The following is a 26,803-nucleotide window of genomic DNA, read 5'->3' on the forward strand; positions in this document are numbered from 1 at the left end:
AGTTAAAGAGCAGCACCCTGTGAAGGTCACAGGCAGAGGTACATAGGCAGTGTCCCATTCTTCTCAAATCTCCTGATGGGACTTAGTAATAGTTTTTTCCAATGTCTACACATGCCTAAGGCAGCAGTGATGTGTTTGATGGCCTTCACAGCATCCAGGGAATTTCACCAGTTCCCAGTTGTCTGTTGATTTCCTCCATGTCCTTGAAGGTTCCCTCAAACTCTCTTAAAACTTGGATTTGAACATCTAGAAATGACACTCATAGTCATAAGTCCAGCACACACTTGTGTAGCTTTTGAAGTTATGGGTTAAATACAAACTACAGAAAGAGAAGCCCTAGAAGAGTAGACAATAGTCAGTGAAGAACCCACTCAACACAGGAAAGTACAATAGAGTGCTCTTTGGCAGTGAGCATTTATGGAGTGATACATTGATGACACTTACTGGCTGATTGTGTAGAGTATTGTCTGCGGTTCTAACTCTCATAGGCTGAGAGTATATTTTAGCACTTAGAGCATGGGGAAAATATGCTCTAGTAGATTTAAGTATATGCCACTTAGAAAAATATTTCTGAGATTAAATAGTATAATTAGCACTGCATGGTGGCATTAAATGGAGTATATGTATAATAGACAAAATTTCCAAGCATGTAAGATTTCCTATACTACATTTTTCACCCTCTTTCAGGGCTATTTTTAATTTCTAGTGTCCCTTCTCTCCTCCCTTAAGTGAAGTCACTCTTTGCGTGTCCGACTCTTTGCGACCCCATGGACTGTAGCCTATCAGGCTCCTCCATCCATGGAATTTTCCAGGCAAGTGTACTGGAGTGGGTTGCCATTTCCTTCTCCAGGGGATCTTCCCGACCCAGGGATTGAACCCAGGTCTCCTGCATTGCAGGCAGACGCTTTACCATCTGAGCCACCAGGGAAGTAACTCTCCTCCCCTAAGAACTTTTAAAAATCACACACACACACTCCCTTTCAAAAAAAAAATCATAACTTGCCTAACTCATATAATCCCCCTGATCCAAATTTGCTTCTCCTCTGCTCTAGTCTGCTTATCACAATACTCATTTTTTCAGAGTTTGAGTGACCCAAACCATAATTGGAAAGAAAGAATATTCATTTGATTAAGTTCTTTTGAAATGTGAGTGGTTTATTTAGTCAACCTGAAATACTGGTGTATTGAAAGTTGTAACCTCTGTACTTGAGTGGATCTCTTAATTTACCCATTTTAGACAAAAATGACTTGGAGAAGGCAATGGCACCCCACTCCAGTACTCTTGCCTGGAAAATCCCATGGACGGAGGAGCCTGGAAGGCTGAAGTCCATGGGCTCGCTAGGAGTCAGACATGACTGAGCGACTTCACTTTCACTTTTCACTTTCACGCATTGGAGAAGGAAATGGCAACCCAGTCCAGTGTTCTTGCCTGGAGAATCCCAGGGACGGGGGAGCCTGGTGGGCTGCCATCTCTGGGGTCGCACAGAGTTGGACACGACTGAAGCGACTTAGCAGCAGCAGACAAAAATGACTAAGTGAAAAGAACTCCAGGCTAAGCAGGAAAAAGTGAATAAGGAGACCAGCAATACCGCTTAGGGTGTATTGCTGCCTACTGCAAGATGCCAGTCTGTGACTCTGGTGCTGCCCCGTTGCTCTTACATCATGCTCAGGGGACATGTTGTGAGTGAAATATAGTGCGCTTTCCATTGAGACAGGGCCTTAGAAGCAGCCCCTCTCCATGTTCTAGGAAGCCACTACCATTTGGTTCAGGTTGATCATGAAACTTATTTCCCATCTCTGATTTAAAACCTTATAACTTGGTTCAGGTTGATCATGAAACTTATTTCCCATCTCTGATTTAAAACCTTACAACCTTAGCATTTTATAACATTTTTTATTGATGGATGTGTGCTACAGAATTCTTCCCCTATACTTAAATGGAAGTCCTTAAATATTAAACTAATTAGTATCTGAAAATTTGATTCATACAAAAAAAAAACCCTGTATCTGAAGGAATTGGTTAAGAACATGTTAAGTTTTTATTATAGCAGTTGATTTCTCTCCAGCAGAGTTCAGCTGTCATAGAGTCATGAAGATGGTTGATAATTGACCAGAGTTCAGGTTTTGCCAGATAAATATGTGTGGTATAGAAAAAGTGTTCAGAAACTCTGCTGTGGACCCTCTGTATTCCTTCAGAGTCTTATCAAAAAGTTTAGCGCCTCCTGGTGTCTGGCTTACGTCAGCCACTGGCCATACATATACACACTCTTTCCCCAGATCTAATTGCCTGGCTGTGCTCCTACCAACAACATCGCAGCCATTCCCACTTCCAAACTTGGGCAGCGGGTTCCTTAACTTCTCTCTAACCTTTTGTTTCTTCATCTGTAGTGTGGATAACAGTACTTATCTCATTGTGGTGAGAAGTAACTGAAATAATTTCATGTAAAACATGGTTCTTAGCATATAGTAGTATCTTAAATGATATTGTTAGAATTATACTTGAAAAAAAATTATTAAATAAGAATTCAAATAAAGGAATTGAGAATTCAGTGAATGAAACTGGAAAAAGAACTACACGGTAAACCTGTAAAAAGCCAGAGAAAAATTTAAATTCCAAAATTGATGAATTAGAAAACAGGAAAAATAAGAAACAAAAGGAAATGCACACATTAGGAAAGCAAAACAGGATATAACCACAGATAGGAAGGAGATTAAAACATTATAACAACTGAAATATTTACAGATGAAATATTATAATGTCTGGGATTTACTTCAAAATAATTAGTTATGAGAATGGGGGGAAGTGAGTATTACAAGCAAAATTGGCCATGAGTTGATAATTGTTATAGTTGAGTGCTGGATTCATGAGGGTTTGTTAATATGTAAGCTTGAAGTTTTCCTTAAATTTGATTAAAAAAACATAATAGTGTACTAAGTATGGGCTTCCCTGATGACTCGGTAAAGAATCTGCCTTCAGTGCAGGAGACCTGGGTTCCATCCCTGGGTCAGGAAGATCCCCTGGAGAAGAGAATGGCAATCCACTCCAGTATTCTTGCCAGGGAAATCCCATGGACAGAGGAGCCTGGTGAGCTACAGTGCAGGGGTCACAAAGAGTTGGATACGAATGAGTGGCTGACAGTTTTTTCACTTTCATATGAAGTATATCTCTATGCTAATATGAAAGTCTTGCTGAAATATGTGGTTTTTAAGAAAACCTGAATGATTTAATCTAGGAAAGAATGGAAAACTATGACTTTACCAATAGGAAGGGAGAACTTTAAGTTATTAAAGAATATGTACTGCCGCTGCTGCTGCTAAGTCGCTTCAGTCATGTCCAACTCTATGTGACCCCATGGACGGCAGCCCACCAGGCTCCCCCATCACTGGGATTCTCCAGGCAAGAACACTGGAGTGGGTTGCCACTTTCTTCTCCAGTGCATGAAAGTGAAAAGTGAAAGTGAATTCGCTCAGTCATGTCCGACTCTTAACAACCTCATGGACTGCAGCCTACCAGGCTCCTCCCGCCATGGGATTTTCCAGGCAAGAGTACTGGAGTGGAGTGCCATTGCCTTCTCCCAATATGTACTGCCATTGTCCTAAAACATATGAAAAATTTGTATCACCTTCTAGTCTGTTTTATAAAGTTAGCATAGCCCTGAAAATGAAAGAACACAGAAAAGGAAATTGTGCCAAGTTAATTTATGAATACAGATGCAAAAATCCTTCTAAAATTTACAAATCAAATACAAATTTATGGAATTTTCCCAGAAATACAAGCATATTAGGATATCTGTTGATCTAAGTTATCAAATCAGTGAGTCAAAGGAGAAAAACTAAGTTTATTATATTAATAGATAATAAAAAGACATTTTACAAAATTGAATATTCATTCTTCTTTTAGTAAAGAGGAAATCATTTCATATTAACATGATTAAAATATGTCTAAACCCAAATATTGATAACCGTATTTGAATGATTTTCTGAGTATATTCCCAGGTTAGGATCAAGGTAGCATTTATTAGTGTTTGCTTTATGCTCCATAGACTATGAGAAATTTGAGTTTTAGTCTGGAATTCGAAGCCATTGAAGCATGTGAGATAGGGGTACGACCCAGCCTGGTTTCTGTTTTAAAATTATTCTGGCTGCTGTGAAGAAAAAGGATTGTATAGGAGGAATTTGGAAAAAGGAGAATCAGTTAGATGGTGCTAGATGATAATGGCTTGTACTGACAGTGTCAGAGGAAATAGAAATAGACTGATTTGAGGTATATTTCAGAGATAAAATATGTAGAATTTATTGATGGATTAAATATGAAGGGAAGGAAATTAGATTAGAAAGGTAAAAGCCAAAAAGGGCTTACAGATTTGGGGAATCAGTATTGATGCTGCTGCCTAAAATGAGGCAGTTTAGCTTCCCATTACACTGGAAATCAAATCCAAACTTCTTGATAGTCTATAAAAACCTGCTTGATGTGGCCCAAACATACCTCCCCACTTCCTTCTCTTTCCTTGCTAGCCACCAAGGTCTTTCCTTTGTGTTTTGAGTTCATTAAGCTGATTTCCTAATCTCAGGGCTTTTGCATTTGCTGCTCAATCTGTTGGAAGACTCAAGACCATGAGTCAGCAAACTGTCTATAAAGGGCTGGGTAGTGAGTATTTTAGGCTTTGTGAGCCATGTGGGCTTTGTGACAACCACTCACATCAGTGGTAGCCATTATGTAGGGCAAAACCAGCAGGAGCTGTTAGGTAAATAGTGATGGGCATGACCAGATTTAGCCCTTGACTGGCCCTGCTTGGCTGTAGTTTACCCTTGCCTGAGTGAGGTCTTGGTATGGTTCTCTCATTATTATTTAGGTTCTTCCTGGAGGACAACTTGCCAAATAAGTTAGGATCAAGAAAATTTAAAATGCTGTATACTCCTTTAGAAGGTGCCATCCCTGGTGGCTCAATCGATAAAGAATCTGCCCACAACACGGGATCCCCAGGTTGTGTCCCTGGGTCGGGAAGATACCCTGGAGGAGGAAATGGCAACCCACTCTAGTATTCTTGCCTGGAGAATCCCATGGACAGAGGAGCCTGGTGGGCTTCAGTCCATAGGGTTGCAAAGATTCAGACATGACTGAAGCGGCTTTGCATGCACTACCTCTAGAAATACAGTGCCATTTCTAGAAATTATTTCTGATAAACTGTGAATGTACACAAAACATGGAGACATTCCAGTGATATAGATCAAATACTCAGCACCCCAGGGAATTTATATAGTAGAATCCTCTGCAGTCATTAATAGACACGTTGAGGCTGATTTAGTAATAGAAAACAAGAGTCAGCAAACTATACCTGAGACCTGCCCCCTATTTTTGTTAAGGAAGTTTTATTGGAACACAATCTCACCCATTCTTCCTGCTGCAGTGGTGGTGTTGACACCAGTATGACTTGCAAAGCCATATTTTCTGACCCTCTACAGAAAAAAAAATGATAATATTCTGTAGTATGGTTCAAGTGTGTACATGTATATATTCAGAAAAAAACTAGAAAGCATCGAAATAGTGAATTTTTTCCCTCTTTTGTTTTTCTCCTTTTAGTGTATCTTTATTATTTAAGCTTTCTATCCTGGACATGCATAATTTTTATAATGAAAGTTACCTAAATAGTAAGGTGAATGATAAAACCAATAAGACACAAAAATGAAAAAACTAGCCGAAAATTTTATAAGATTAATTTAAAGATAGTTAAAAGTTAGAGGAAGGAGAATATTAACAGTAGTATCTAGTTTCATGGGTACAATCACACAAGTAGTATCCATTTCAGACTTCAGTATATGATACTTAATTGGGCAGCCATTATTTGAGTTTCTCCTATGTGGTGTTTGCTATAAGGATACAAGCAAGTATGGTGCCTGTTCCAAAGATTAATCTGGTAGGGACAATGGGACATGCTTAAACACTAATAAATGCCATAAACAATGTCCTGAAGGACTTTAAGAGCTTTTGTTCTGATTAGGAGATAACTAACACCCAACTAAAGCAATTGTTCAGTGATATATATTGAGCTACTCTTCTAACTTTGTTTATGGTGCCTTTTGATGTAAAGGAGTTTTTAAATTTTATAACCAAATCTATATCAATGGTTTCCTTTATGCTTGCATTTTCTAAACAGGTAGCCAAATACCACCACATCTCCCTCAGAGGTAAAGCATCCCATTCTTTTCTGTCGCTATGCTTATCTTTTATACAGCAGTACCATGCTGTTTTAATTACGTTATCATTTCAACTGAGGAAGACTTAGTTCAGATTTTGGTATCTGAAATATTGCTTTATATTTTAGGGGTAATATTAAAAAGCATATCTCGCAGTAAAATGTGAATTGTTAACCTGAGCATCACTAGTCATTAAAGCCAATTTAGACCAACCCTTTAAATTCAAAAAAGGTTATTTGGTTGCTCTTGTTCTTAAATGTTACAAGAGTAAAGTTGGTGACTGCTCTGTACAGGGACACTCCTGTTTCGTTTTGTGCACCTTAGTTGGTTGTAGAATAACCTTAGTTGGTTGTAGAATAACCGTGATGTTTGCCTCTTCTTGACAGTCTTAAGAAGCACATGTTGAGAGACTGGTTCAATGCTGGGTGATTGTCCTGGCCTTGCTGCCCTTTTGCAGTGTTGTAAGCAGCCTTAGGTAATTGATTTTGGGAGATGGGAGGGTTTATGTTCTGATGGAAAACTTTTTCAGTGCTTTCCTTGCTGAAAAACTAAGATACGCATTTTTAATCAAGAGACATGCAGTTTCCCAGGCAGAGTTGAAAATTTTATCTTGGCTATTTGTTTGAGTCCCAGGTGATTCTACTATGTTTGGTTACATAGAATAATTTTTCAAATCAAGTAACTTCTAAAAAAATTCTTCAACTGTACACGGCCATAAAAATTTGATCTAGCAGAAGGAGCCATGGCCTTTCACATGGTATCTGTAACACCTAATAGGCCCTCTAATATTTGCTCAATACAGGACAGCAGTGCTGAGCTCTCGTGGTAGGTAGCTCTGTCATCAAATATGTGCCTGCCTTCACCGTAGTTCCTTCATGCTTGGAGCAAACCTGCTGATTTCTAGATGCTCTTCAGTTCTTGAAAATTCGATGATTTTTATGATATTGGTGCAGGTCATGTAGATTAACATTTGAGGTTTTTATTGGTTCCACATAGATTGTGTACGTTAAATATTTTCCCACAGATCTTGATGCTTCTGTCGTTTGGTTTTGTTTAAATGACACTGTCTTAGTGATCATGTCTGAATATTGGCATACTTAAAAAAATATTTCTCAAAGCAAAAATACCTTAGAAGAACTTCTGGAAGCTATTAGAGGATGAAATGGAGTAGGGGATTGTGTGGTAGTTTCACCCTTCCTTCTTTTCCAGATTTACTTCAGTAAATGTTCCTTTTGCTCACTAATAACCCAGGGAGTGGACTTTTTTTTTTAATTTAGATTTTATCAGCTGGGAATGTGAATTTTAACTGTGGGCCTTGAAGTCTTTAACCTGGTTGATAATTGATGTTTAGAAACCAATAAGAATTTAAAGGTAATTTACTTTCATTTAAGATAGGAAGAATCTCTCCTTACATCACAATCAAAAAGTTCCTTACATGTGGTCATTTTCTTCCCATAGTTCAGAAACTCTTCCTCATTGACGGGGAACACCCATTACATGTCTACATGTAACCTTAAAGTAGTCTTGAAACTGTCTTTTGGAGTGCGTGTATAAACATTACACAGGGTAAAATTTCACATGTGAATCGATGACTTATTATTTTAGCAGTGCTGACTGGTTTCCGTTGCTTTTAAAGTGTCATATAGTTAAGAAATACCAACCTATCTCAGGATTCTGAAATAAAAGAACGTTCATTTTACTGGTTGTGAAAATCGTCCAGATTTCTGGGAACCAGGCGTATGAACATTTCAGCAGGATTTTGCTATCAGCAAATCTGTTTTGGTTTCCTGTTCTGGCCTCCCTACCTATCAGCTACATTACTGCCCTCGCCATTACGGTTCTCCTTTCTTTTACCACAGGAAAATTGTCAGGCCTCTTTCTCTAGCATTTCGGGACCCGCCTGACAGGAAATTTTCTAATTGCCGGAACAGCTGGTAGGGGAAAACTTTGCAGGGGCTTGGCCTTCCCTTTCTAACTTAAGTTTACCGTCAGAAATTCTTTTATCACCATCATGGTTTCGTAGCCATGTTCAAATTTCTGTCTTTTCGTGTTCGCTCTATACAGGTAAGCTTTGTTCAACTTCTTTAAAGACTAAAATGTTTCGGTTGGAGCTAAGTATAATTACACTAATTAAACAATTATTTTACTTTATATATTCTTTTAAGTAGCTTTTCAGAATTCAAAACCAGTTCTTAAGGAACATTTAAAGGATGCTATTTCTGTTTACTTAAACCAGCTATTTATATTATATATTTCAGCTCTGTGTATTTTCTAAAGTTACTTTACATTGGCTTTTTAGTGCTAAAGTAATTTTTATCTTGTTAGTGTGTATAGTTTTGTATTGTAACTCTCAGTATTAAACTAGGCCTGAACAAAATTGGAAACATACTAATATTTAGGAGATTACCATGTAATAATAATGAAAGCAACATCGTAGGAGACTGTCTTATTTTAAACAGTCAAGAACTTAAAAGTAGAGTTTTGTTGAAATTAGGTCTTTTAAAAATTTGAAGTTTTTAATCAATTGTATTTTAAGCAGGTAATTTTATCTTAGAGTAGGAACAGTTTTCAAAGCATAACTTTGTTAAAATGTGTTTGTTAAAATGATAATTTGCATTGTATTTAATCTAAAAAGCATGCCAGAATCAATTTGATATTTTCCCATGAGAATTGTGATATCCTGCTGCTCTTTAAAGAGAATTAAATTTGTTGATCAGGATTCCCGACTGGGAGAAAACTTAGTGCTCTTTGCAGCAGTTATTGAGAATATTAGTCTGGGAAACTATCAGTGCTCTTTTTTCAGGCATAGATTCAAGAAACTGGTTGGAATACTCTCTTAAAGAATTTGATTAAGTGAGAAATGTTGAGCATATTTATCATTCATTAGCAAATCAAGTAAATTGGATTTGGTCAAATTGTAATCTAGAATAAATTAAAATGTAGTTTTTCACCACAACTTGAATAACCAGCCTAATTATGTGTCACAACCAAAAAATTAACATATCTTTTTAAAATTAAAAAATGTGTATTATGGAACTATAAGTATCTATATAGTGAGCAGTGTTTAATTTTGGATTATATTTAAGAGGTAAATATAATCTTATAATTTCATTTGTCAGAGTTTTTTTTTTTTTTATGTTAGGCCACAAAATGATTACATATCCATGAGTAGAAAATACTTATTTATTGGCTTTTACTAAGGAATATTTAAATGTTTTATTTCCAGCTTCAACAGTGTTTTCTGACATTAAAAACAATTTTAAAAATACAAATACCTTAAGAACACACTTCCTGACTCAAGGGAGGGGAGGAAAAAGGAAATTATGTATACAAGGCAGGGCATAATGCCAAATGTTGAATCACTCTTCAAAATCAGTTAATGTCACCCAGTTTGGTTTTTTGATGTTTGGATGTTAAAACATTAGGTTTTCTATAACTCAGGTAGGCAGCATCAATTTCAGTTCCTTTTCTTTAATCCTTTTAAAAAAATATTTTAAGAACAAAATTCTATTTTTTCCCTTTCAACTTGGAAAGGAGACATTGAGTTAATTTTTCTCTATTAAGGGAAAGACCTCAAAGACCATTTAAGACAAAACCTATGGACCTTTTCTTGGTCCTGGGAAACAAACAAGGTGACCTTTCTCTGTGACGGGAGGAGCACCAAAAGATCCATCTGTCCATGAATTTTCTTCTGCCATTTTTCTGTGATGTCTAAAATGATACTCTTTACAAATTCCAAAAATTACAGAATTTTTTTAACTGAACGGACTTTGTTTTATCTATCAGGGTCATACTCAATAAGTGTTTACCCAGTAGTACATCTTTGAAACCCTGGGTAAATTCCTGAAGAGCAGTTACTTTTCTGTATCTTAGTATTGCTAATACCTAGCACCATACCGGGCCCATAATCTGAATTGCCTTCTAACAAAAAGGAAGGACCCTAAGAGAATATGTTACAGATCAGAAACACTTTCATCAGAACCAGGCAGTCACGAAGGAAAAGTACAAGAGCTGTCTGAGTTTTAGTCCCCTCTTGAACCTTTCCTTTTCTTCCTCTCCTTCTCACTCCCTGATGCAAACACTAGTTTCCCTGTGTGCACCACACTGGCCTTTGCACTGGTTTGTCCATTTGCCTGGAATGTTCTTCCCCCAGATGGTTGACTCCCCTAACTCCTTTAAGGGGAAATAGTGTCTTTTCAGTAAAGCCTGCCCTGGTGTTTTTATTTCAGATTGCAAGGCCTTCTTTCCATCCATGCACTTCTGATCCCTCTTATCCAACTTAATATCTTTTTTCCACAGTATGTATCATGTTCTAAGATGAACTTACTATAACTACTATTACTAGTAGTAATACTACTACTTATTATTAGGTCTCTCCCAAAACAGCAAAGATTTTGTTCTGTTTCATTTATCATATGTCTCAGACAATTAGAAGAGTGCCTGTCATGTATTAGGTGCTCAATAAAAAAATGTTTAAATGGATGAACGAATTAACTCCCATTCGTAATTTGAGAGTATTGAACACCTAGACTCGAGTGCCAAGTGTCTGAAAGTACAGGGAATGTAGATGAAGGATACAGGATTGTGATGTAGACCAGCTGCCAGCCGCACAATTTTACCTACAAGTACACGTTTATCAAATAAATGTGGACTTTGTAAAAATGAAAATATGAAATTTGTTACAACTTTTTAAAATAGTCAAGCTAAGTTTTTGTGATAATGAATGGGCTGCTGCTGCTGCTAAGTCATTTCAGTCGTGTCTGACTCTGTGCGACCCCATAGGCGGCAATGGAATGGGTTGCCATTTCCTTCTCCAATTCATAAAAGTGAAAAGTGAAAGTGAATTCACTCAGTTGTGTCTGACTCTTCTCAACCCCATGGACTGCAGCTCACCAGGCTCCTCCCTCCATGGGATTTTCCAGGCAAGAGTACTGGAGTTGGGTGCCATTGCCTTCTCCAATGAATGGGCAGGTATCCATATATCAGTTAAAGTGCAGTTGTGCTAGAAAATGTAAAAATGTGAGCCTCACAGAAAATTTATAATGGTTATAATGTATAGTTCTGCTCTACCTCATTGACAAAATTCTTTTCCCATAAAATTATAGTTGCTTCACTGTATACTTACAGGCAAAAACACAATTTTACAAACTATCAAGCTGTAATTCTGTGTTTTCATATGACAGATTCATTTCAATAACAGTTGATTTAGTGACGTAAAGATAGGTTTGTCACATGTGAATGTCAGTCTGTCCTTGGTTATCAGTGTCTTCAGAAATTTGATATTCTTCCCTGCATCTATCTCATTGGATTCAAAATATGAGCTGGAAGAGCATGCTGTTGCTTTCCTATCTGTTATCCAAGATTGCCCAAGCATTAGTATAACGTCCTAATTGAACCTCAAGCTCATTTCTGAAATATTCATGGTCCGATAGTTTGAAAAGACTCTAACATAAAGCATAATTTGGGAATCAAGATATTAACCAAGGATATCATGCCTATTATGCTACTATGACTTCACTTATACGTAAAAGTAGATAGAAAATGGTTTACTGATATGATTTGTAAAAATTTCAACTGGGAAGGAACAGAAAAATGTGTTGGGAATAGAACAGTCACAAGGTTTTGGAACTTGAGCCATAGACATTGATCTTTTCTCTCTACCCCCAAGGACGATTTTTATATTCTCTGCACTCCCAATTTAGAAAAAGATTTTTAAAAGTCTAATAGCCTCAAAATGATTGCATCCATTTTTGGGAGGTTGTGGTAGGGGAGTGGAGGAAAGTGCTGTTTAAAAAAAGAAGCTGAGAAAAGAAGGATTTGAAGATTTATTTTAAAACAAGATTTACCATAATAGAAACTTTGGTATGAAGGTGGGAAAATAAAGTCAAGGATGTCTCTCAGAAAAGAGACAGAAACCAAGAGAAAAAAAGATGAGAATTAAATTCCGGACATACAATGTCCAATTGATAGAGTTGTTGTAAAAAGAGAAACCCTGAAGAGTAGTTGGAAGGAATTTATCAAAGAAATGTTAGAATTCCGCCAGAGTTAAAAAATTCAAGTCTTTAGATTATAAAGGTTCATCAAGCATCTAGCATTCTGAAGGAGAGGAGACCATTTTTATCTCACTTAGTGTGGAATTTCAGAAATACAAAAACAGAAAATTTTTAAAACTTCCAGAAAGAAAAACCAGGTCACATACTAAAAAGTGTGTATCAGACTAGCATCAGCAGCAGCGCTGACTGCTAGAAGGCAGTGGACGAATGGCGCCAACATTCTTGGGCAAGGTTGTTTTTATTCTAAAATTTGGTTGGAAGCCAAACTATACAAATGTGAAGACAAAATAAAGACATTTTCAGATGTGCGAGATCCAGAAAGTTTTCTTCCACATCACTTTTCGTAGGAAGTTAGAAGGGAGTGATCTAAGAAAGAGAGAAAGGTGGGAAACTGAAAATAGTAAATTAAACCAGGAAAGCACTGAAGATACATCCCGAGATAATACCTATGCAGCAAGGTCTAGAGAACAACCCTTCCTGAGGGAGGGTAAGAAAGGCTCTCATGAGAATAGAAAGTATGATTAAAAGCTAAGATTTCAAGTCCTCTTGGATTGTCCCAGAACTCACTGATAGGGACCGTATGAGAGGAAATTTAATAAACCTCCTAGCCTTTGTTTGAATGACAATGTATTGTCATGAAAATGCTGCTGCTTGTATAGGCATTCAGCTTTTAGAATCAGGCTTTGGGGAGAGCAAGAAGAATTTGGTAGTGGTTACAAGAGAGGATGTTAATTTTCTTAATATTAAATATTAATACAGCCTTAAATATTAATACAAAGAAGCTATCAGCAGGTGGGGGGTAATTTGAGGAAAAGAATGTATGGGCACTATTACCCTCTTACAAAGTGAAGAGTTAGGATCCTGTCTAAAACTTCCAAAAAAAACGAGAGGGTTTTGTGAAAATAATTATCAGATAGTAGGGAAGAAGATGATGGATGGAAGGGGCATATAAGTAAGTCCTTCATCTTATTTTTAAATCAGTAGGCATTGTTGTAAAGTTAATAAACTAAAAAATTATCAAAGTTAGTGCAGAAAGAATTAGATTTTTTTTTAAAGCTTAGGTATGGCGGTGAGAAGAGACTTGCTTTTCATCTTAAACTATTCTGCCACTATTTGATTTGTTACCCATGTGTAAGTATTAGATTTTAAAGACAAAAAATTTAGGAAACAGGAAATAACCCAGCTTGACAAAAGACTATATAAGGGAATGTTGGGAAATAATGCCAGAAAAGGCAGTTTAGACCATGTTGCAGAGGACCTCCAGTGCCAAGGTGAAGCAGCGCATTTAATTTGGGAAAACTTGGAGAAGTTTTTGAGCAGTTGGTCAAGTAACCGGAGCATCTACTTTCAGAAAATGAATTTGTCAGGAGGATGAATTGGAGTGGCAGTGGCAAAAAGTGGCATGATGAGTGACCAAGCTAGTTTCAGTTTCCTACAGGAAAGGTAATGACGGATTACATCTAGACAGTGTTACTGGAAATAGAATGAAAGGTATTCCCAGTACTGTGCTTAATACATAGTAGGTGCTTAGTGTGGTTCTTCAAAGGAAAGGAAGGGTAGTCATCAAAAATGAAATCTTTCTTGAATAGTAACTGCTGTTTATTGTGAGACCCGTGGCCTGATTGTAGCTCACACTGTGGAATGAGGCTTGATCCTGAATGCCTGTGACAAAATGCAGAACGCTTATCATCAGTAATTCTTCCCTGCCTGTGTTGCGTTTTTATTTGTGACAGATAATTGTAGTCGGTATTTTCTATGAAATATAAGATGAAAAAATGTTGCAGCCTAATAAATTACATCCCACTTAACCCAAGGAAAAAAGTGCTAAAATATACAGAGTATGATAATAGTCTGTGACAAGCTTATGTTTCTTGTTTTGTTGGGTTTTGTTTTATTGTAGTTTTGGGCTGATTTTTATGTGTCTTGATTAAATAAGGTGTACTTAATCTTCTGATCTCAGGGTAAATAAATAATTGAAATTATATGTATACTTATATGTATTTTCAGCCTTTCTTTTCTGACACCTTCTCTCAAATATAGTAAAACAACCACCATCTTTAAGTATCCTTTTCTTAACTCTAAGATCTTCTACTGTTCCATCATGCTGGAAAGACCTTTTTTTTTTTCTGTCTAATCCTCCATCCAAATGTTAAATCTTTTTTGATGTTGTGTTTTAGCATTATCCCTTTCTCCCCTCTCAGATCTCAGGTTGTCCTAGAAATAGGAAGTAACTTAGGTATTTCAAACACAATAAATTTCAGCATGCTAATTCAGATGGCCTTGCTGAGGGTAGAAATTTCCACATTTACTTTGGAATATGTTTCAACCCCTCTCCCCAATAATCAGGTTTTTTTGTGTATAGTATTGATTCTACCCGATACAGCCACATATCAGAGCATAGCAGATTAGTCTGATCTGTTTTCAGACTTCTTTACACCCTATGCTCTCAGCCAATGAAACTAATTATTCTGATTATTTCCATTAGGAAGCATGAAGACTTGAAAATATTCAGTGCTAATGTTATGTAGAGGTTTAACTGGCCTGTGTGGTTGGCTGGTATTATTCTGTCTCTGACATTTAACTTAAAGTATATTTGTTTGGCATGTGTTCTCTTTTTACTTGATGGGTCAGTAAAGGCAGTTTGTGTATGTTAACTTGAGGATTTCTAATATGATACACTAAATTTATATTGCTTGACTTATAGCCAGAGGAAGTAGCTCTAACTCTGTTTTATCCCCTTATATTTGCATCAACAGGAAGAAGGCAGTATCAAAGAAATTGCAATCACACATCATGTAAAGGAAGGACATGAAAAGGCAGATCCTTCCCAATTTGAACTTTTAAAAGTATTAGGGCAGGGATCATTTGGAAAGGTAAGTCATGAATATGTACTCTTTAAAAAGTTGTTTTTTGAAATTAATGTATATTTCATACAAATGGGGAACGAAAATATTTTATTGAAATACTACTGATCTCCCTACAAAGCGGTACTTTCTGTGATTTTACAATTCTCACTGTCAATAAGTGTGAGAAAGTGAATAAAACCATTCAAGAGTACATTGGAAACTTTCGTAAAGTGGCAGTATTCAGTTCATTTTATCTTCACGGTGTTCAGTTCAGTTCAGTTGCTTAGTTGTGTCTGACTGCGACCCCATGGACTGCAGCACACCAGGCTTCCCTGTCTATCACCAGCTCCCGGAGTTTATTCAAACCCATGTCCATTGAGTCAGTGTTGCCATCCAACCATCTCATCCTCTGTCATCCCCTCTTCCTTCTGCCTTCAATCTTTCCCAGCATCAGGATCTTTTCAGATGAGACAGTTCTTCACATCAGGTGGCCAGAGTATTGAAGCTTCAGCTTCAGCATCAGTCATTCCAGTGAATATTCAGGACTGATTTCCTTTAGGATTGACTGATTTGAGCTTGCAGTCCAAGGGACTCTCCAGAGTCTTCTCCATCATCACAGTTCAAAAGCATCAATTCTTCAGCACTCAGCTTTCTTAATAGTCCAACTCACATCCATCCATGACTACTGGAAAAATCATAGTTTTGACTAAACCGACCTTTGTCAAAAACCTCTCTAATTGCACTTCTCAAATGATTAAAAAATCACGAAATGTTCCCATGATACACTGGTCTGTTTTTGAGGCTTCATGTAGAATTACAAGGTGATCCTGTGTTATATTCTAACACTGCATATCAGTCTTTCCTCTGGAGTATCCCTAATTCCAGCAGAAAGTGAATAGGTACTTCCAAGGGAATAGGGTGGGGGGTTAGCACTACAGATATGAAATTGGGGGACTTCTAGCTTGTCTTTAAAATGAATGCGAAGGTTGCATTCTAATCAGTGATATCTGTGTCTGTTTTAATATCTAAAAATATTTCCCAAATCCACTATCTAGTACATTTCTATCTATCTAGTACATTTCTCAGCAAGAGGAACTTTCTGAGAGTGTATTCAACTTTCACCATGCAATGCTTCTTTGCCACCTCACTGAGGAAGCATTTGAAGATAACATGTTTTGCAAGTTTCAAAACAACACCAGTTTTTCTCTCTTGTGTATTTTAATGGGACTATTTAGCAATTCTTGGCTAACATAGGTAATCTGTTACAGCTGTTAACTTCTTTCAAACCCAAAATGATATTTTCAATCCAAATACAGATTAAGTAGCCAAAAGAAGATAATGGTTGCAAGTTTGTGCTCTAGGTCAGCCAGAGGTAGATTCTCTTTCTTTTTTTCCTACATACTTGCTGTTTGTGCTTGAGCAAGTTACTGAACCTCTTAGAGCACCATTTCCCTCTTCTAGGCAGTCATCAGGTATTAAAGTTCTCAATGTTCCATTCTAGGCTCCCTTCTCCTCACTCTCTATCTGCTCCTAATTACTCTATGTCCACTATCTTAATAAAACCCTTATACAGCTGACCTAAGAGACTTGCACCTTCAGTCTAGGTTGTGCCTCCAAGCTTTGAACTGTGTGTATAGCTACTTGTTTTTTTTCTTTCTGCATGCCTTAAAGTCAGTTTAAACTCAACATGTATAAGACCAAACTCATGATTTTCTCCTAACCCCCAAACCTCTCCTGTTTCATTTCTCTCCATCACTATGAATGGCATCCGTTCTTAACATGTCCTTCTAGTCCCCACCCTTCCCTCTCTCCTCACCTCTACCAATATGATTTGTCCACAAGTTTTGTTGATCTAGTAAAGATTTCTCAAATCATGCCTATTTTCTCTTTTTCCTTGCCACTTCTTCAGTCTATGCCACCACCATTTCTCCCTGACCTAATGAAGAAGGCTGCTACCTTGGGCTTCCCAAATTTATTCTTGCCTCAAGCCATTATTTACAGGGCAGCCAAGAGGAGCTAGTCTTGTACTCAGTCCCCTTAACCCTTTGGTAGCTTCCCTTTGCTTTCAGGAGAAAGACGAATTCTTTAAGATGGTAGAGGAGCCCCTGAGTCGGCCCCCTAGCTACCTTATCAACATCACTTTATATACTTTTCGCTACCTGTGTTCTGGCCACATGGGCCTCCTTTTCAGTCTGTAAGCGAAAGCCTTTTGCACATGCTGTTCCCTCTGCCTGAAACACTGTGTCCCACCCCGACCTCTTCTCTGGTTAGCTCCTGTCATGCTTATGAGCTCAAAGAAGTCTTCCCAGCTGTCCTGGCTAGGTCATATTCGTCTCTTTTACCCTTGCAGAACATTACATACCTCATCTTCACAGCACTCACCACAATTGCAGTCTTTTGTTTGAGTAGTTATTCATTTATTGGCTATCTCCCACACTAGACTATGTTCTATGAGTGTAGGGGCCATGCACGCCTTGTACTATGTCTCAGCATTGATCCTGTAGCACGGTACCTAGCATATAGTTCTGGAAAGAATTAATGAGTAAATAATGTCCTACCCTCATAAGGTATTAGTGAGAATTAAATCATGTAAGATCAAGCACATAATATCTGCTATGAGATTGTATTATCATGTAATTTATTATGGATAAACCAAAATAGATGGACTTATTTCAGCATATTATATTTTCAGTGAACATAATATTAAAGTTTCCAGGAGTTATCATGCTTCTCCCTTTATTTCTTTAAGAGTAACTTAAATACCTTACTAAAAATAGCAAACATTAAAAATAGGGCGTCTCCTTTCTTACGCATCCTCAAAAGCCAATCTAAGCCAAGGAAACAGGAATGACCTGTCACAGCCTAGAATAGCTTCATGGGGGAGTTAGAAAGGTCAGAAATGCTGGTGGGAGAAGATCCAGTGGCATCTGGGACTGCTGCTGCTCCTGCTATGCTTGACTGGTGACCTGCCAGAGGCAGCGGAATAAGAGGGCCCTGAGCAGAAGCACAGAACTGGGTTCAGTTCAGTTCAGTTCAGTGCTCAGCCATGTCATCCTCTGGAGTCCCCTACTCCTGCTCCCAATCCCTCCCAGCATCAGAGTCTTTTCCAGTAAGTCAACTCTTCGCATGAGGTAGCCAAAGTATCGGAGTTTCAGCTTTAGCATCAGTCCTTCCAAAGAACACCCAGGACTGATCTCCTTTAGAATGGACTGGTTGGATCTCCTTGCAGTCCAAGGGACTGTCAAGAGTCTTCTCCAACACCACAGTTCAAAAGCATCAATTCTTCAGTGCTCAGTTTTCTTCACAGTCCAACTCTCATATTCACACATGACCACTGGAAAAACCATAGCCTTGACTAGATGGACCTTTGTTGGCAAAGTAATGTCTCTGCTTTTGAATATGCTATCTAGGTTGGTCATAACTTTCCTTCCAAGGAGTAAACGTCTTTTAATTTCATGGCTGCAGTCACCATCTGCAGTAATTTTGGAGGCCCCCAAAATAAAGTCTGACATTGTATCCACTGTTTCCCCATCTATTTGCCATGAAGTGATGGGACCAGATGCCATGATCTTCGTTTTCTGAATGTTGAGCTTTAAGCCAACTTTTTCACTGGAACTGAGTAGCTGGCCCAATTCTTATCCTGATGTCACCACTGTGACTCTAAGTGAACTGTTTCACCTCTCAAAGCCCTAGCTTGGGCAGCTATAAAATAGGCATTGCTTAGTAGGCCTGCTTCCCAAACTTATCATGAATGACGCGTTACAAATCCTTGTGAAAGTCCTTTGCAAAAACTAAGATGTGCTGAAAGGTTATCAAAAGGGTGCTTTCAAAGAAGGGTGAAGAAAAAAAAAAGGGTGAAGAAATCTTGCAACCCATGAAGACAATAATTCTTGTAGAATGGCCCAAAGAAACTTGATTAGGGACTCTTAAGAATGAATAATAAATATCAAATCCTCACTATCCCTACCTAATTAGAATTTGTTTCAGTTCAGAAATACTCATGATCTCTGACTGCCTTTAATATTTGAACATCATTCCTTCTTAGGAATCACCCTGACTGAGAATACACTTTTTCTCCTCAAGTTGGCTCACTGCTAGCTGGCTAAAAGAAAGTTTCATCAGGGGCCATGGTGAAGGGGGACAAGGGGAAAGATTTGGGCAGAGAAGCATACCCTGCATCAGGGTTTCTGTGTACATTGTGGCACTTTTCAGTGAGGTCGTTGCCCATTGTCTTTGAAAAAATTTCTCAAAGTGAGGAACTCTGCCTTGCACTAGAATCAGTTGAATGAATCAGTTTTTGATTTTGTGCTAATAGTCTAGTGTGCTGATGCAGATAATTGAGAGCTGACCCTAGAATTATTCCTTGATTATAGTTGTGTTTCTTCTTAGCATCTGTGGCGGTTCAATAGCACTGCTAGTAAAGAATGGGTAGAAGAAAAAAAGTTGAAATTCAGGTCCATTTAGCAAGTCTGTTTAAAAGTTTGATGGAAAAGATCATGAAACTCATGGTCAAAATGAGTAGAGGGGTATATTGATAGTTCTGTGTTAGCCATGTTATAGTATGACCGTGAGTTATTTAGAGCAGGCTTTATTCATTTTGCATAAATCTCACACTGAATTTTGGAAATATTTGGAAAATCAAGAAGCTCAGTAACATACCTGGGAATTGTATTCTTAATATTTAGGTTATATGTGTATATTTGATTTTTAAAAGATGGGGAAGCAGGTTTCTGACTTAGCTTATATTAAATATTTATGAGTAGGCTTCTTCAGTATAAGTGTTGCAAATTGTTCTGCCCAAGTCAAAACTGCAGTGAGATATCGCCTCACACCAGTCAGAATGGCCGTCGTTAAAAAGTCTACAAATTGTAAATGCTGTTGGTGGCAGTGTAAACTGGTACAGCCACTATGGATGTTCCCTAAAAAACGAAAAACAGAGTGGTCATATGATCCAGCAATCTCACTCCTGGACATAAATCCAGAGAAAACTGATTCGAAAAGATACATGTACCCCAGTGTTCATAGCAGCATTATTTACATAGCCAAGACATGGAAGCAACCTAAATGTCCATCAGTAGATGAATGGATAAAGAAGATGTGGTGTGTATATACAATGTAATATTACTTGGCCATACAGAAGAATAAAACAAATGCCATTTGCAGCAACATGGATGGACTTAGAGATGATCATACTAAGTGAAGTAAGTCAGAAAGAGAAAGACAAATATCCTATGATATCACGTATATGTGGAATCTAAAATATGATACAAATGACCTTATTTACAAAGCAGAAATAGACTCACAGGCATAGAAAACAAAGCTATGGTTACCAAAGGGGAAAGAGGATAAGGGAGGGATAGATTAGGAGTTTGGGATTAGCAGATAGAAACTACTATATATAAAATAGATAAACAACAAAGTCCTACTGTATAGCACAGGGAACTATATCCAATATCCTGTTGTAAACCATAATGAAAAAGAATGAATATATAAATGGAATCACTTTGCTGTACACCAGAAACTAACACATTGTAAATCAAGTATACTTCAATTTAAAAATAAATTGCTCTGCCCAGTAAATGAGAAATTGTGACTTTTTTATATAGAAAAGACTATTCAACAGAATTGAATCAGCAGAAAATTATGGTTAACAAGAACTCCTGTATAACAGTTTTTATGGAATCAGAATTTTTGTTCTTTTAAAAGCAGAGTAGTTACCACCTGTGTTATACTTTAAACATGTTAGACTTTGATTGCTACAGTTTTAAAGATTTTTCCTTGTCTTACATGTTATTTGATCTTCAAGGAATTGGCAAATAACAGTAAGAAATGTGTTCACTTATATTGACACCTAAAGTTATAACCACTGTTTACAATTCATTGTGTTTATAATTGATAGATTTTAAGGAAAATAGTTAATATATCAGAATCTTTCTAATAAGCTGTATTACAATAGGAGTCTTATTTTAGCAATAGCATAGTTTGTGATACTTTGTAAAACTTATTTTCTCTTATTTAAATACAGGTTTTCTTAGTCAAAAAAATCTCAGGCTCTGATGCTAGACAGCTTTACGCCATGAAAGTACTGAAGAAGGCCACACTGAAAGGTAAGTGCTACTGCAATTTGTATTGTTTGTGTAGTATGAACAGACTGAAAAATCTCAATTGATCTCATGATTTCTCAGCCAGTTACTTAAATTCTGAATCTGTTCGTACTACTGTCTTTAAATTTAGACTTTGTTTTAGTGGATTTTTTCCTACAAGACTAGGAATCATGACTAGTGAGAATGGGAGTTGCCATGTTTTGAAAGAAGTATTACAAATTTGTCTTGGGCTTTTGGCAAATAGAAGTTTAGAATATTAAAACTAGGTTTGATACATTTACCAGTTCATATTAGTATTTTACTATTTTTAAAATGTACTAGTTTATTTATGATGCACAATAGCTTTTATTCCAAGGACTTTATCATTTTGACTTCTGGTCTGCAAATAAGTTTTCATTCTAAGCCTCTGATTTTGAAAAAAAAAAAATCTAATGTCAGATTTGGTTCTTGTAGGTAAACAGTCTCTTAGAAAAAATTGTACCTAGATTTCAAAATACTTAAATCTTCCTTTTTAAAAGTAGTATTGGTTTTTTACCACATAACCTCTAATTGTTTTATGTGTTGATTCCTAACATCTCTTTTTCCTCTTCAACTTTACCTGTATTTTCTAAAGGTTTTAAAATATTCTGGAAGGAATGTTTGTGATGATCAGTTACTATTTCTGATGTTATTCTTCCCAATTAGTAACTCACGCTGGATTTTGCCATCGTTTCAAGAAATTTCACCTTCTTCTATAAACACCATCCATTGCTTCTCTTCTTTTGCTCCTTCCTGAATGTATTTTCTTTCCTATCTAGTCTCTACTTCCTGGCCTACTACTTAGTTGATTCTTGCAGGGACCAGGGCATTAAAATTATATCCTTAGTGTCCTGCTCTATGTCACTATTTTTTATAACTTCATACTCAGGAATCCCATGTTATAAAGCTGCATTTGTTGTTCGGTCATCCAGTTGTTTCTGACTCTTTGTGACCCCATGGACTGCAGCATGCCAGCCTCCCTGTTACTCAGCATCTTCCGAAGTTTGCTCAAGTTTATGTCCATTGCATTGGTGATGCCATCCAGCCATCTCATCCTCTGACGTCCTCTTCTCCTTCTGCCCTCAATCTTTCCCAGCATCAGGGACTTTTCCAATGAGTTGGCTGTTTGCATCAGGTGACCAAAATACTGGAGCTTCAGCTTCAGCACCAGTCCTTCCAATGAGTATTCGGGGTTGATTTCCTTTAAGATTGACTTGTTTGACTTCCTTGCTGTTCAGGGGACTCTCAGGAGTCTTCTCTAGCTTATTTAAGAGAGTTCATTTACAGAAGCAACAGAAGTAGTTTGTTTTCATGTATATAACAGCACTTGTGTTGTTCATAATATATGTAAAGGAAACAATGAAACTCTGAGAAACCTCAAAGATATTAGGAAAGGAAAAACATGCCCAATTCCTTTTAGAGAAGGCTAATTAATAAGATTCTCAGTATTCCTCTAGTCATCTAGTTAGCTCCATATCCTCAAGATTCCTGTTGCATTTTCCTTGAAATATTCAGAATTTCACTTGAAAACATATGCCTCAAAGAGTATTCTAAAAAAGAAGAATAAGAAAGGAACAAGCTTTATCAGGCTTAAAGCTTATTAAAGCAATAATAATTCAGTGTATTTTGGGGGGGGGGGAATAATATAGGTATATAAACCAGTGGGACAAAACAGTACAAAAGTATTATATATTAAAGTTTAATGTATTTGTTACAAAAATATTGAGTAATTGCTATGCTGTATGACAAAGCATATGTCCAGAAAATGAGAAATTTAATATTGATTTTATAAATTTTGCTTGAAATACTTCTGAACAACCTGGAAAAAAGTTAGTCTTCTCTTAAACCGTATACCATAGTAAACAACAATCTTAACTGAATTTTACAATTTAATACATCCTAGGAAACTTGTAAAGAAATGTTGAGCAAATCACAAATTATAAGCAGATTGACAATACAAAAATTTTTGGCCCTTCATATAATGAAAAGTAGTATAAATAGGAAATCAGGAGATTATTTGCCTCAGATATTACAAAATAGTAATATATAAGGAATTTATTAAAAGACTCCTACTGGCCAAATCTAGGACAGTTTAAACATTGCAGTAATTAATGATAGTGATCGATTACAACCCACTGAATAAAGAATCCATGGGTTAATCCATAAAATAATTCATGGAGAACAATGGAAATCTCTTTCTTCCAGTAGAATTCCAACTAATAAATGTAAAAGGAATGATTGAGTTAGGAGTTCCTAAGAAATAACATTACAACCTCCACCTACAGTGTTTTAGAATACATTTTCTATAAGGGGATAAAATAAACCATATTTGGAAAGATGTCTCAGTTTTCTGATAAATGCATATAAAATAATGAATTTTTTTCATACGATGGCAACATAAATTAGAAAGCTGTTTTGCATTAAGTATAGTAAGGCATTATTGCTGCTAAAGTAACCTGAGGAAATAATCTCAAAGGAAGATTTTGTGTACTTGCAATTTTTTCATTGCAACAGTATTTATAATATCAAGAATTTAAAATCTTATAAATATTGAAAAATAAAGAACTATTTAGAAAATTATGGTATACCACTTAATAGAATATTATTTAAATGAACTATTTCAAATGTGAGCATAAAAATGAATGTAATAAAAATTTGCAAGTGAACATTATAACAAATTTGTCTACCTAAAGTATAAAGATATAAGCTATAGAAGAGACCATAGAAAAGTGAAGATACTTGACATATTTGACTTGTAGGTTGCTGGTGTGTTCTTAAATTTAATTTTTATTTTTCTCAAAGTAATCTGCATATAGAGTCTTGTAAAAATATCAGTGCTTTTCCTATCCTCCTCCCTATCCCAATTCTTGACCCTCAGAGACAGTGACTTCAGTCTCTTTAGCTGCTACTTATGCCTTTTACCTCTACATTCAGAATTCTTATATTGTAATTCTTTACCCGTTTTCATTAGGGGACATAATCTTTTGACTTCTACCATGGAAGTTTTGGATTTAATTCTTTTATACTACCATCTATACAAAATTTCCCTTTTCATGTCCTCCTAGTAATATTTCTATGATGCTTTATAAAAGCTGTTCCTTGCAGAGCCAGATACTATACTGAAGTCACATATCCTTCACATCTTTGCTGATTAGATCTCCTTTCCTAAATTCTGTATCTACCTTTTTCTGAGTTTGCTTTATAGTTTTGGTGGAATACATCTTCTAGGAGGGACTTCAGAAAGGTTGGACAGTAAATTTTTTGTAACTTTACATGTCTGACAATGCCTTTATTCTATCCCCTCACTTAATTTATAATTTGATTAGATGTAAAAATTCTAGATCAAAAATAATTTTCCCTCAGAAATTTGGAGACATTGTTTCTATTGTCTTCCAGTTTCCTGTGTTGCAGTTATGAAATTTATTGCCATTCTGGTTCCTAGTCTTTTGTGTGTAAGCTGCTTTTCCTCTTTGGAAGTCTTTATAATCAATCTACTCTTTATCCCTGGTGTTCTGAAATTCATATAATGGTATTTCTTAAGTGTGGATTTTTAAAATTCATTGTACCAGAAATGGGGTTGTCTCTTTCAATCCAGAAAACTCATTTCTTCAGTTCTGGGAAAGTATTTTGTCATTTCTTCTCCATTTTACAACTGCTACTCTTTGGATATGTTGAACCTCTGGGTTTGTTGATTAATTTTTATTTTTTTCCTGTTTTCTAGGAAATGTTGTACCTTCCAAGCCTCTAATGACTTTTTGTTTTTACTATTATTTTTAACTTCCTAGATTTTTCCTTGTTCTCTAATTATTTCATTTTTAAAAACTTTTTATTATGGAGAGTGTCAGACATCTACAGAAAAATATAGAACCCCCATATACTCTTCTTTTTCCTTCAGTATTTCTCAACTTATGATAAATCTTTTTTATTTGTGTTCTTCCCCTTCCCCTGTTTTGATATTTGAATCAATTTTCAGACATTGTATAATTTCTTGCATAAATGTTTTGGTGTGTATCTCAAGAAGATCAAGACTCTTTAAAGAAATAATATAATTCTGTGATTATATCTGAAGAAAACTTACTGTACAGATGTCTGATAACTCTTCAGATTTCCAGTTGTCCCTATTGTTAGAATTCATTTTTCTTTCTACAGTTTGTTTGAATCAGGATCTATATTTTTTTATTTATTTTGGTAGCTCTTTTTCATGTTTAGAGTCTTTTCTTAAATTCTTAGGAATTCTTTGCTATCTTTTCCTCATTTAAGAGTGAGGTACCAAAAAGCTGATTGGAAGGGATTTTGTGGCAAGAATTTTCTGAATTCTCATTGGCTTCTTTTCCTTAAGCTTAGATTTTAGCTTTCTCTGATCTGCTGTGTGAGTTACCACTTGGTCACTTTCTGCTACTGCTTCTTCTCTTTTTTGTCCTTGTGAGTTTATGTGTAATTTTCCCATTATTCTAATTTCATTAGGATTTTTAAAAGAAAGTAGAAAGTAAAACATTAATGTTTAATTAGAAGTCTCTTTCCATTTTGAAGTTTCTATTAATACAATGAATGGGATCAAAAAGAAGTCAAAAGTGTTAAGTTGAGTTTATAGGGATTCTTGTCCTAATAATCTGTGGGCCTAAAAGGTTTTGTAAACTATTGCTTAAAGCATTTGTTTAATATGGAATTCTAGACACACAAACAGCATTTCTTCTTATTTGTTCTCATATTCAAGTCAAGTCGAGTTTAAAATCTAATAACTAGTATGTAATACAAATTATTCCAGATGAATGTAGTTGCTTTGCCAACATGAGTCATTATTAACAACTTCTATTTCAGGATTTAGAGTTTAACCAATATAAAATTAGTGGTTCTTCTGAACCACTAATATCCTAATCAAAATTCTTGATGGTAGGATGATTTATATTTGTCACTAGGTCTTTATATACATAAAAGAAACCAGATTGGAACTATTGTACAGACCTGTCTCCAGCAAAAGGAAGGAATTCTTTAGTGAGTGAATCTTACTGTTCATTTTGAACTAAACAAGGTCTCATCAATGTTGCTTATAAGGAAACTATCTGACAAGATAATCATAATAAAAAGAAAACCCTGGTTCTAGCCTCTTATTTTATACAGAAGGAAGCAGAAAGTCCCTGAACAAAGGATTTTACCAGGGTAACTCATCTAGTTATTAGCATGGCCACTAAACTATAGCTCTTAACTCCCAAGTAATTTTTTTATAGCAGTAGAATAATAGAAGACTGATATACAGTAAATATAATGTAGGTATTTTTGCTGCTTACTGAGCAGAGGAGTGATTTTTAAATAATAAGCTTTGTATAATTACTGAAAGAGATAGAAATTTGGAATCTAGCTTTAAAGTAACCAGAACATAATCCAAGATTGTATGGGTAGTAATGGAAAAAAGGGCAGTTTGGGGCTAGAGTAGAACAGACTTGTCAGCAGACCTAGGTGATGAACCTCATTCACATAAATAGTAGAAAGGGCCTGTTGGACATGAGGCACCAGAGTAGTAGTGATAGGACAAAATAACAAAATCAGAGATTGATAACTGAATTTGATATAGCAACAAAGCAAGTCAGGT

General features: G+C 36.2%; 1 protein-coding gene across 5 annotated transcripts in view; it reads left to right on the plus strand.

Moving 5' to 3' along the window:
• Positions 1–26,803, plus strand: part of RPS6KA3 (ribosomal protein S6 kinase A3) — a 102,183-nt gene that overhangs the window by 37,507 nt on the left and 37,873 nt on the right. For 4 of the 5 annotated variants that reach the window (XM_040266266.1, XM_040266269.1, XM_040266267.1 and 1 more), the window contains 2 exons: positions 15,005–15,121; positions 21,120–21,201. In XM_040266266.1, coding sequence (XP_040122200.1) covers positions 15,005–15,121; positions 21,120–21,201 — 199 coding nt within the window. Of the gene's footprint in view, positions 1–7,826; positions 8,260–15,004; positions 15,122–21,119; positions 21,202–26,803 lie in introns of those variants that run through there. The other variant, XM_040266270.1, reaches the window with a different exon arrangement.

This window comes from Oryx dammah, unplaced genomic scaffold (assembly GCF_014754425.2).
Source record: "Oryx dammah isolate SB20612 unplaced genomic scaffold, SCBI_Odam_1.1 HiC_scaffold_23, whole genome shotgun sequence".
Classification (NCBI taxonomy): domain Eukaryota; kingdom Metazoa; phylum Chordata; class Mammalia; order Artiodactyla; family Bovidae; genus Oryx; species Oryx dammah.